At 32.6% G+C, this 12,553-nt stretch overlaps 1 protein-coding gene across 1 annotated transcript; it reads right to left on the minus strand.

The window, feature by feature from the left end:
- Positions 1–268: 268 nt before the first annotated feature.
- LOC115715832 (heavy metal-associated isoprenylated plant protein 30) lies at positions 269–3,852 on the minus strand. Its single transcript, XM_030644499.2, has 3 exons — positions 3,066–3,852; positions 1,894–1,969; positions 269–766 (listed from the first exon to the last, which is right to left on the minus strand). The coding sequence occupies exons 1-3, from the start codon at positions 3,249–3,251 to the stop codon at positions 444–446; spliced, it is 585 nt and encodes a 194-aa protein (XP_030500359.1). The 5' UTR covers positions 3,252–3,852; the 3' UTR covers positions 269–443.
- Between the last annotated feature and the right edge of the window lie 8,701 nt (positions 3,853–12,553).

The raw sequence follows: 12,553 nt of genomic DNA on the forward strand, positions 1-12,553 counted from the left end.
TTCTATGTTTTCAGGATGTATAATATAACAGAATATATTTTTTTTTTCATGTGTGATCTTTTTGTTTTTCAATAATTTAAGATGTTAATATTACAATTTAAATAATTAATTATACGATGATTTAGACATCCTAAATTATTTTCAACTTTGAAAATTTATGAAATTTAATTTGTGTACGTGTAACTATGTTATATAGCTTCATGTAAAAGAAATAGAAAATATTAAAATACATTATGCAAATAATTCACAATATACACATATACATATATAATTCAAATTTGTCCACCCTTATATAAATATATATATGACACAAAATACTTAATTACTATAAATTAAGTACATAACACGTGCATGCATATATTATACACATATAAATGTGTTCATGGGGTGATGATAATATATAAAAGAACATACACATCACCATACATATACATATAGTTATATTACATGAGAGAACAAGCATTAACGTTGTCGTCGTTGAACATGTTGCTGACCTTGTCGTCTCCCCTCTGAGTGACAGGAATTCGACCATGTTTGTCGCCAATGTTGTAGCCATGCTTGTAGTAGTTATAGCTTTCCTTGAACTCATTTGTGGTGTCTCTGAAATAATCACTTGTGGAAGTGAAGTAGAGCGGTGGATCGGGGTAAGGCCAGAACTCCGCCCTCTTCCCCGCCCTCCTCACCGCCTTTAACACCTTGTTCCGGTCAACATATCCCACCACTGTCACCCTCTCAAGCTCTAGGTTTACCTCTACCGAGTCAATCCCTATATAATTAAATATAGTAGTGCACGTTAGGGACACACATAATAATTAAAATGTTAAATGTGTGTGTTTTGTAAATTTGATCAACATAGTACTTTCTATAAATTAATAATTTTTTCATTAACAGAAATCAATATAAAATTATTTTAACTAAAATCAAATTCAGAAGACTATCCAAAAAAAAATATTGTTTTAAATGATTGAAAATGAAAAAAGTAATAAAATTAATAAAAACTATCCCTAATTTCATTAAAGCATAATAACATTTAATTTTTAGATATATTTTTTGTATTATTTTAAATATATATATTGAAGAAATATATGATGATATCTATCAATTACTTATTAAAATAATTGGTAACACTTAACACTATTTTAGTCCAATTTTTGTATTATAATTTAAAAAAGTAAAAATATTTTCAAAAATCATATTTTATAAAACTGTTTTCACTTTTTAATTTTTTAATTGAGAATTAAAATTTTGAAAACAAAACAAATAAACTTTAAAAAAAAAATGTGAACAATTTTTTTCTTTCTTAATTAATATTTTGGATTCTGACCTCAACCTAGACCTTAGTACTCAGACTCCGATCCCAGACCCAAACGTCGACCCCGACCCAGACCTCGAACCTGGACCCTAGACTCAGATCTCGACTCGAACCCCGAACCCCAACCCCGACCTTAGACCCATATCCCAACCCGACCCTAGACCCATATCCCAACCCAACCCTGGACCCGGATCCCAACCCAACCCCGGACCCGGATCCCAACTCCAGACCCGAATCCCAACCCCCCGAACCCGTATCCCAATTCGACTCCGTACCCAGACCCCGACCCCGGACTCAGATTCGAACCCCGGTCGGCCAGACCAAAGCCCCAGAGTCAACCCAGACCCCAACCCTGGCCTCAGACCCCAAACCCTGACATTGGACCCCGACCTCGGCCCAAGACCCCAGCCCCAGACCCCGACCCCGACTCGGATCCCGAACCCAGACTTGACTTAAATAAAATCAACAAATAAAAATGAAAATTCATAACGCACACTTTTATTTTTGTGATTAAATAATATTTAAAAACAAAAATATTACCAAACACACAACCTTAAGCTAAATAATAATAAATATTTTACCTCTAAGTTTAAGAATGGCACTTTTGACTACACGTTCACAGCCGGTGCAACACATTCTCACTTTAAGATCCACAGTCTGCAATGAACATAAAATTTAAAATAATAAAAAATAAAATACACACAAAATTTACACGGCTAAGTTTGAAAAAAAAGTTAAATTTTAAATAAAGAAATCTTAAAAAATGATTCTTCTAAAATATATGTGTTTATATTTAGTCTTTCATCATATTCTTCTTTTGAAGATACCTTTATGCTTTCTACACTAGGCAAATTATCATAAAAGGGGATTAAGAAAAGGCATATGTTTCGGATCAATATTGTAGCTTATTATACTTAAACTTTAGTTAATTAATTTAATAACACGTCATGACATAATTAAAGATCTCTAATTATATGATATATATGTTATCCAAGAGCGCGGATCCATAGAATTTGATTTTAATTAATTTTGAGTTTATGGTACAGTACTGCTACTAACTTGATTCAAATTAAAAAAAGAGATTATAGTAAAATATTAATACATATACACAAAAAAGAAGATTCTATATAGGCAAAACATGCATTAATATGTATCCAACTTTTTATAAAAATAATATGCTTAAGCCTGAAAGGCCACATTTACTTTCATACTAGCGACCTTTTTCTCGATTTTAGCTCTTCAAATAACTCACGATCTAGATAATTAAAGTTCTTTTTTTTTTTTTTTGTTATAACATGTACAAGAAAAATAAAAAAGAGCGCGCACACGTACAGTTGATTAATTTAACATGGTCGCATGCATATTAATTAATATAAGAAGTTTTCTTGGGGAGAAAGCAAAAAGGAAAACTTTTCTTGTTGGTCAGTATTGCTTAATTTTTCATTCTTATATATTTTCAAATTGAAAAAGAAAAAAAAAAAACGTATATTTATTCTAAGGTAACATTAATAATATTGCATGGTACTAGTTTAAATATTTGTCAAAGTATTTACCATGTATGAAAACTTATGATTTATTACAAAAGAAGGGGAGATGAGGAGTTCATGCTTGTTGTGAGAAGGATGGACCATAGAGATATTAATAAAATTAAAAAAAGAAACATATATACATATATATATATATTGGATATTGTAATGAAATAAGTGATATATGTATATAGATATATATATGTGTGTGTGTGTGTGTGGGGTACCTGCAAAGAAAGAGGACGACCCTTCTTGGGCATTTTGTTGTGGTGGTGATGGTGTTGGTGGTGGGTGTGGGGGTGATGGCCGACGCTTTTGTAGTGAACACTATTGGTATCTCGAAAGAGATAGAAGCAATAAGCAAGTGAAGATATGATAGGACCAAAGGTTTTTTCTAGTACCGATGTTGCCATAACCCAAACCCCCTCTTCAACTATTTATACTACTACTATACTATAATTAATATTATACAACACAAAACAACCAAAGAAAGATATGTAGAGATAAGGGGAAAACCAAACCCTCTTCCCTTAGCTAATATTACTTAGCTTAATCACAACATATTCCACTGTGGTGGGTGGCTTATCCTTGAGGTTTATCTCTTTCTAATATATATTCCAAAAGTATCTATAAAAATTCAAATAATGAGAGAAAGAGAGAGCTAACTTTGGTTATTTCTTAATGTGAATATGGTTTGAATTAATTTGGATATATATAGTGATTATTAGCTAGGGAGTACCCTTTGGACAGGGAATGGTATCAAAACTTGTATTCTCACAAAATTTAATGCTTGAAACGTGGGTCAAGATAAATGGACTCTTGCTGACAAAAGGGAATATAAGCTTCATTAGAGGATTTGGTTTTGGATGGGCTTAAGGAAGAAAATTAATATGGACAGAAGAAATATATATAAATATATAGATTATTTATAATATATATAATAAAAGCTGGGTTTGATGCAAAGTAAGGGAAGAACATATATTCTGAAAATCTTCCCTCCTCCCCTTTTTTTTTTCTCTTCTCTATCTTATGAGAGAATCACTAACATGTATGCACAGATATATGTGTCATACTGTCATATATGTATATAGATAGAACATTAGACGCTATATTTTTATATATACAAAAGTTATATTCTCATGATGCTATTATATATTAGTTAGGCTTGTTTATATATGTTATTATTTTATGCTAGGCATTAAAAAAGGGAATCATTAGGTTTGGCCATATACTAATAATAATAATAATAATAATAATAATAATTTGTATATAGAGCAATTAAGTTCTAAAGAGAATATATATAATCAACTAGCTAGCTAGGATTTTTGTGAAAATTAAACATAAAACTAAGGGCTCGTTTGCTACGCCGTATTGTAATGTATTGTATTGTATTGAGTTGGATTGTGTTGTATTGTATTGTATTGTATTAGTATTATTTAATATAATACAATGTTTGGTATTGACTTGTATTAATTGATTATGTAAAGTTATAATATATTTTAATACACTCGATTCCAACACCAACTATGGGTCCGAGTCCAGGTCCAGGTTCGTGGTCCAAGTCCCGGGTCTGGGGTCTGGGTCCGGGGTTCGGGTCGGGGTTCCGGGTCCGGGTCTGGATTCGGGGTCCAGGTCCGGGGTTCGAGTCCGGGTTTGGGTCCAGGTCCGGGATTCGGGTCTGGGTTCGGGGTCCGGGCCGGGGTCCCGAGTCCGGGTCCGGGTCTGGGTCTGGGGTCCGGGTTCGGGTTCCGGGTTTGGTCGGGATCCCGGGTCTGGGGTCTGAGTCTGGGTCTGGGATCCGAGGTCTAGAATTTGGGTCTGGGTCCGGGTTGAAGATTGGTGTTCACCTCAAATTCTTTGTAAATATTATAATACAAGCTAATACGGATCATTTATTATGTATTAAATAATACAACATATATTGTATTAAAAAATTTAGTGGTAATAATTAATATAATACATTTCTTAATTCAAACATAGTATTATTTATTATTTAATAGAATATGACCTGGAGTAACAAAGGATGTTATATTATATACATAGTCAATTTATTATAGGATTCTTGTCCACGGCGCCAATTTCTTTCTGGGTCACTAAGAATAGAAAAAAATATTCAAGTGCGCTCACTCAATATATGTTCTCGAGACAATCGCATGGCCGAACCATATAAAATCTTATGCTTTAACTTTATACTAATTTTTCCAAAAGAAAAATTAGAAAAGCTTCTAGTAATTTTCTTTAAAAAGGAAAAAAAAAAATCAATTAATTTAATGAGACTTATCATTTCGTAATGATATATATGATCGAGAAGATAAAAGTTGAGAAAGACAATGTCAAAATCAAACATTTTTCATTTTTGTGTTGTTTGGTAATAATTACTTATAGGAGGAAAATTTTATTTTGAAATTACTTACTATTCTATTCAATTATTTTTATGCTTTTTCTCAATTAGATAATGAGATTAATGAAATTAATCTTATTATCTATGCTCATTTTCCCCCTTACTTTAGGTGAACATTCTTAATTTTTTTTATGCATAAAAAATATATTATTAATAGTAAGCAAGAAGAATAATTAAGAAAATTATATGAAATGAATGTTATCCATCAATTTGTAAAATCTAGAACGAAGTAGAATTGTTATGGAATTATCTATTTGTCATATTTTTGTTTTTAGAATATAGAATGCAGAATTATTTTCATTCAAACCAATTATAAAATATTTTAAACCAAAATATATTTGCTGTGGAAAACAATAGAAAAGTAATACATAATTTGGTCTTAAATTTTTTTTTTTATTTTGCCGTCTAACACCACTAATTCAGTCACTAACTTCACTTACCCATAAATAGAGGAAGTAATGATGGCTTATTTCTTCTTTTTCTATGATTGGAACTGTGGGTACTATTAATCTAATTACTTTTTTCAATTTGGGAGGGAAAAAAACCATTGAATATGCATTAAAATTTCAAGTCTATAATAAAATATATCACACTTACCAATTATTATTATTGTTTATCTAAACTTACCAATTATTAATTAGTATTTAATATTATCTACAAAATCGGCTGGCTCCTAAAAGAATGCTTTTCCTCTAATTTAATGGAGAAGTCATCATGATATATGTTTTATGCCTTTTAATTTCTTAATTATAACAACATGATTACTCATTAAAAATATGTATTATTTGTCACGCCGACCTAAATGTGGTACTAAATCATACCAAAGTTGTAAAAGTTGGTTGCGCTTTTTGAGATAATATGAGTTCGATATGATACGAAAATTATAAATTTGAATTAACCTAGCATAATATGTAAATACAGGCGAATTAATTAAAAAAAAAATAGGAGGAATAATTTGAATTATGCTTGATAATTTGACAATAATTATAAATATTTATTTATGATTATATGTTAAATAATAATAAATGATGCATGCATAATTTTAAATTGTAAATTTGAAAGTATATTGATTTATTTAAGATTTGTGAGTTATTAGTAGTTGTTTAAAGTATAGTGAATAATGATTGTTGAAAGTATAAATTATAAGATTAAATCTAAAATTTAAACAAAAACTTACATTTTTTCTTAGTGCAAACTAATATCTTGAAAATTAGAAAGGGTAAGTGTTTTTTTTTTTGGTAATTCAATGAAAATTTTATTACAAATAGAACAATTTTTACACTTGAAACAATTCAAGAACAACTAACGTGATGTACTCAATCTCTCCAATCAATCTAAATTAACTATACTAGCTTTCTTTCTTTTAAAATGAAAAAGTATCAAATAAATATCTCTCTTTATACTATTTACAATAAAATTTACAGTATACATTTGGCTATTTCATAAAGAGTTATTTTGAGCCACCCAAATGTTGTAAATGAGAGTATTTAGAACAGCCGTATACACCCCTCTTCTGCAATAGTTTCTTTTGTAATTTCTGACCCATTTCAGATAGTGTTCTGAATCATTATTAGAGTGAGTATTCATACCTGCCTAGTTGCACACAATGGTTTGTATTTTCTTGCTATATCCACAGCCAAAAAAAGAGATGTTGATGTGTCTTCAATTTCTCATCAAAGACAAATACAATTGGCAGCAGTGATGATATACCTAAAGATATACTGCAATCTGGATCTAAACCATATAATTCATGAGAAATCTAACAATAGAATAAAAAATTAATGGAAGCGTACTAGAGTCTATAGAATCGATTTAGAAAGGTATAGTTTTCTGAATTTGTAGTGAAATCTTTCTCTGGAACCTAGTCTCTTGATGATGGAATTCAAGAGTAAAAAGATACAATGTAAATTGGAGACCATTACTTGATTATTAATAACTGTAAAAATAATAATTAACCTAAATGACTATTTTTAAGTTGGCCCCTTATCAAATTAGAAAGGATAATTAGTAATTTTTTCCCCGAATTTTGACAAATACCAATTCATACTCTCTGAACTTTTTTGGCCGTTAAAATTTCCCCTTGAACAATTTAAATTGTTAAATTTAAGGACTTTTGTCTAATTTCATTCAATTTTACTGTTTTAGTGATTGTTTATGTACTAAAATATGCTCCCCAAACTTTGATATCTACCAAATTATGCCCCTCAAACTTTGATATGAACTAAATCATGCCCCCTGAACTTTCATCAATGTTAGAATTTTGTTTACTAAAATTAGACAAAAGTCCTTAAATTTAACAATCTTAATAGTTTAGGGAGAAGTTTTAACGGCCAAAAAAATTCAGGGGGCATAATTTAGTACATGTCAAAGTTCGGGAGAAAAAATTGCTAATTAGCCAATTAGAAATTGTCCTTATGGTATCAACATATTAAAATCATGACAAATGCCCTTAAGTCATAAACTTTATATTAAAATAGACCACATAAATTTGATGCATTTATACGATGACCCTACACACATTTTATATATACAATTGTGATCCTATATAAATAAATTCCCAACAATACCGAATTTGGACAGCCTCTCCCTAGTTTGAAATCGCTTTCAGCATGCTAACTAGTTGATGAATTTTTGTTTTTGGGATACTTAATCTATCCCAGATGAAAGAAAACCATTTTTTTCTCCATATTGTCTCCCAATCAGAGTTTGAAACACAGAGTAGAGATACTAAATTTGGTTCTAGCTATTGAACTCAGTCATGTTGATTTGGTCTTTGATCATATCCTTGGTCATCACAATTTTCTTCCAGTACGAACTGGAAGTTTATGGAGCTTTATAACTCCACCAGTCTTGAGTCTTAATGTAGAACGAGTAAACCCAACTGACTCAAAGACTATCTGTTTTTTTTAGATGCATCCCACACATACTAATTTGTTTTATATGGACTAAATTTAATTCAAATAATCTAGGTCATTATGAAAATAAGTTGTCTGAATAGGATATGGCATAACTTGAGACATGACTTAAGTTGATACAACTTGACTCAAATTTTTACAAGTAAAGATCAAGATGGTGCAAAGATATTTGAGATTCGAACAAAAATAAAGCGAGCAAATGGCATGACTTGTGATAAGGTGAATCAAGATTGGTGAGCAAAAATAGCCACCATTTTAAGGGGAGATATTGGAGAAAAATATCCCACATAGATTAAATGTAAAAATATAGAGTCATACATAAGAACATGGACTACTCCACTCATCACCAATTAGTTTTGAGATGTAACTTCATGTTTCGTGACAACAATAAATGTATAACATGGCATACAACTCAATCGCGTCATAAAGAGTTCAAAATAAACTGCACAACATGAATGGAATGGTTTGAGAAGGCCAATTTAAGCAATTTTTTGAACATTAATACTCTAGGCACTACAATACTAAACATTTGTATTCTCTAAACATAGAACACCTAATTAATTTTATTTTCAGAGACAAACTGATAGCACAAAAATAAGGAGGGGCTATCTTTTTTAATATACAAATAATACGATTTTGATACCTTGTTTCTTGAAAATCAAGTATTTATTTTGATGGAAAATTTAATTTTATTAAATCAATTACATATATTTATACATTATTTATTATTATTATTGATTTTTTTGAGAGTAAAGAGGCTGTTAGACTGAAAGATCAGAAGAGCAACAACAAGCCTCATCGCCAATCCAGCAAGTAGCTTCTTTAATTCCAAGAGCATTCTTAGCCATGTTATGGGCAACAGTGTTTGCTATCCTTTGAATGTGACTAAGATGAACATTTAAGAAGAAGGATAGAAGTTACCTTAGCTGGGAAACGAGATCTCCAAATACTGACTTGATGTTCGTGGTGTTTGCCATTGCATCTACTAAAGTTTTACAATCTGTCCAGGAAGAAGGAATGACGATGATATCTTTCCTTGAGAATTTGAGCAACCAATAAATTAGGTTGGGTAAATAGATGCCAGGACTGCTTGGCTAGCATGGCTTGGTTAAAATGAACTAGAGATCTAAATTCCAGACTGCCATTTTTCTTAGATTTGCAAAGCATTGTCAAACTATGCCAATGAGTCTTAGGTCTCTTATTTTGCATTAGTGCCCCACCAAAAATTATCACTCATAGATTCAACAGACATGCAAATATTGACAAGGAGTCGAAAGCAAGACATAGCGTAGGAGGGGATGGACTGTAAGACCACTTTGATAAGGATTTCTTTTCCCCCTTTTAAGAAAAACTTGTGAGTCCAATTAGAGATGAGGTTCCAAGCTCTCTTTTTGATATAATTGAAGGCTTGTTTTTTAGTTCTTCCAAAGCATTGAGGGAGGCCCAGATATTTTTCAAACTCATTTCTAACAGGCATTCTCATGTAATCTGAGATAAGAGTTCAATCCCTCAGAGCTGTGTTAGTAGAGAAATAAAGAGAAGATTTATCAAGATTAACACATTGTCATGTGGCCTGTTCATAGTGAAGGAGAATCTCTTTGACATCATTGTAAGAATGGATATTTGCTTGACAAAACAGAATGCTGTCACCAGCGAAGAAAATGTGGGATATGGTAAGGGCGGTACGAGAAATTTTAAGGCCAATGAAATTGCCAGACTGCTCATATTACGAATGAGGGAGGAAAATTCTTCAGAGCACAAGAGAAAGAGGTAAAGAGAAAGTGGATCTCATTGCCTAATTCCCCTTGTAGGAGTCACATTTCCTACCATCCTACCATTAAGATTAAATTGATAAGAGACAGTAGAAGATGCAACGATGAATCAGGTTAGTGAAACCTTGAGGAAAGCCAAACTTATCCATGATTTTTTGTGATGAATTGCCACTCAACCCTATCAAAGGCTTTTGCCATGTCAAGTTTAATGGCCATCCAGGCTTTCTTGCCACGCTTCCTTTGTTTTATGGCATGAGCTACATCTTGGGCAACTATAATATTATCATAAATGAGACGACCCGAGAGGAAAGTACTTTGGTTAAGGCAAATGAGCTAATTGAGAATATATTTAAGCCTATTAACAATAGCCTTTGAAATTATTTTATAGATGATGTTACAAAGGCTAATAGGTATAAAATCCTTCATGGTTCTGGCTAGTTTAACTTTGGAGATCAAAGTAATAAAAGTTTTGTTCAAATTAGCAATATCTCCACTAAAGTTAAGAAAGTTGAGGGCTACCTTCAAAATATCTAACTTAACCAAACCCTAATTTTTCCAATAAAAATTTGTGTTAAAGCCATCAGTTCTTGGAGCTTTATCAAGGGGAAGCTGGAAAATCTCTTTGAACTTCGTCGCTAGTGAAGTGATTTTGCAACATGAGGGAGTCTTGAGAATTGACAGTCAGGTCTATACCAGATAGAGCCTGGTTGATGACTTCGGTTGAGGGGTTAGAAGTTGTAAAAAGATCATGAAAATATCTTTTCATTTTCCCGTGATTTCTTATTCTTCCAAGAGTCTTCTACCTTGAGCGTCCAGGAGCTCTTTTATTTGGTTTCTAGCTTTCTTGTTTGAGGTAAACTTTTGGAAAATTTTCGTATTACAGTCTCCATGATTGAGCCAATTTCCAATAAATTTCTTCGTTGAGCAAGAGATTGTCGAGTTAGGTCTGAGGACACTTAATCCTACTTATCCTATCTTCAGTCCAGGATTGACCAATACGGGTCAGTTCAAGCTCCCTGGAGTGTCTTTCAATGCACTTTTTGAATTAGAATGAAGATTTGTGGCTCCATTTTTAAAGGTTCTGGGCACAATTGTACGTCTTGGATATCTAATAATTGGTGAATTGGATTCTGGTGATCAGCAGAAGATTTCTAGAAATCCAATAAATTTTTGTCCCATCTTGGGTTTTGAAGCCAAATATTTTCAAATAAGAACTGCTTAGGCTGGTTAATGAAAATGGTGGGAGTTTGAGAGAAAAGACTAAGGACGATAGCTCTGTGGTCTGACTCGAAAAAACTATTGTAGTTAATCAAAGCTTGAGGAAAATGGTCTTTCCAAGGGTCATTGATGACACACCAGTCAATTCTTTATTGAATGTTTCCCTCATTTGGTTGGTTATTATTCCAAGTACATTTGTCACCAGTGAAATCAAGAGGGGTTAGTTAAAGTAAGTGATAAAATTTTTAAAATCATTAGAGGAGCCTTTATCCATGTTACCACCCAATTTATCATCCATGTCAATGAATGCATTAAAGTCCCCAATAATTATCCAGGGGGCCGAGGGAATGTTTTGACCAATGTAGTTAAGAAGTCTCCAAGTGTTGGGTCGATCACAGTTGTTTGGAGCTCCATAAAAATAAGTTAAGTGAAAAAGATGAAAATTTGAAAAAGGAAGAGCAAACATAGCAATCAAAATGATTAGAAGATTGGTTCGAAAGATTTAAAGTTACATTAGAATTCTATAATAACAAAAGATGCCCCTCGACCTATTCTACTAACTTCCAATCCATTAGAAAACTTATTTTTAACCCTGTCCAAAGAACGAGAAGCAAGTCTAGATTTAGAAATGGACAGAATATCAGGATTACAAAAAATGTTCAGTTGGGAGAGATTACGAAATGCACGGTCACTACCAAGATCATGTGCATTCCAACTAACAATCTTCATGGCTCTAGGCAGGCCTACTCTTGAGCAAGACTCGCCTCTAAAAAATCAACATTTAGGGCAAGAGGTGGACTGGTTTGGGCACGCTTGATCACCTTTCTAGACACTCCTTCAATTGAAATGGACTGTCTTTTAAAGGACTCTTTACCTCCTGAAATCTTCTTTTTTGTGGGCTTAGTTGGTTAAGAATTATTAATTCCCAAAGAGAATGTGGTTGACACACCCACAAGAGCATTATTAGTGTCAAGAAGATGAATGGAAGCAGGAAGAAGGGCCCTAGAGCGACTGGAAATGTTGTTGCTTAAGCTGCCAGGGGTACTGGAGTGCGACGAATGGCTCGAGCTTGAAGTAGTGACATGTTTTCCAAATAGAGTATGCATAGTGGCATTAAGAAGCGTTGTGAAAGTTTCTACAGGTTCACTAGCTTGTAGGGGCACAGTTGAGGAATCCAAGGTAGGACTGGCACTACTCTAATGTGGGAGGTCTTGCTCCATATTGACATTATTAGACATGAACAAACTAGCTTACTGAGTGGAACAATTCAAAGCTTTGGATGTAGCAAGATAGAGAGGGATAGTAATGGCAGGGCTAGCTTAATTAGAGACACACAGAACACTAGGTAGCTGGGTTGGTGGACATGAAAGTGACCACTGTGAGTGGAGTAAAATACCAATTGTTAGAAC

The sequence above is a fragment of the Cannabis sativa genome, chromosome 5 (assembly GCF_029168945.1).
Source record: "Cannabis sativa cultivar Pink pepper isolate KNU-18-1 chromosome 5, ASM2916894v1, whole genome shotgun sequence".
Lineage (NCBI taxonomy): Eukaryota > Viridiplantae > Streptophyta > Magnoliopsida > Rosales > Cannabaceae > Cannabis > Cannabis sativa.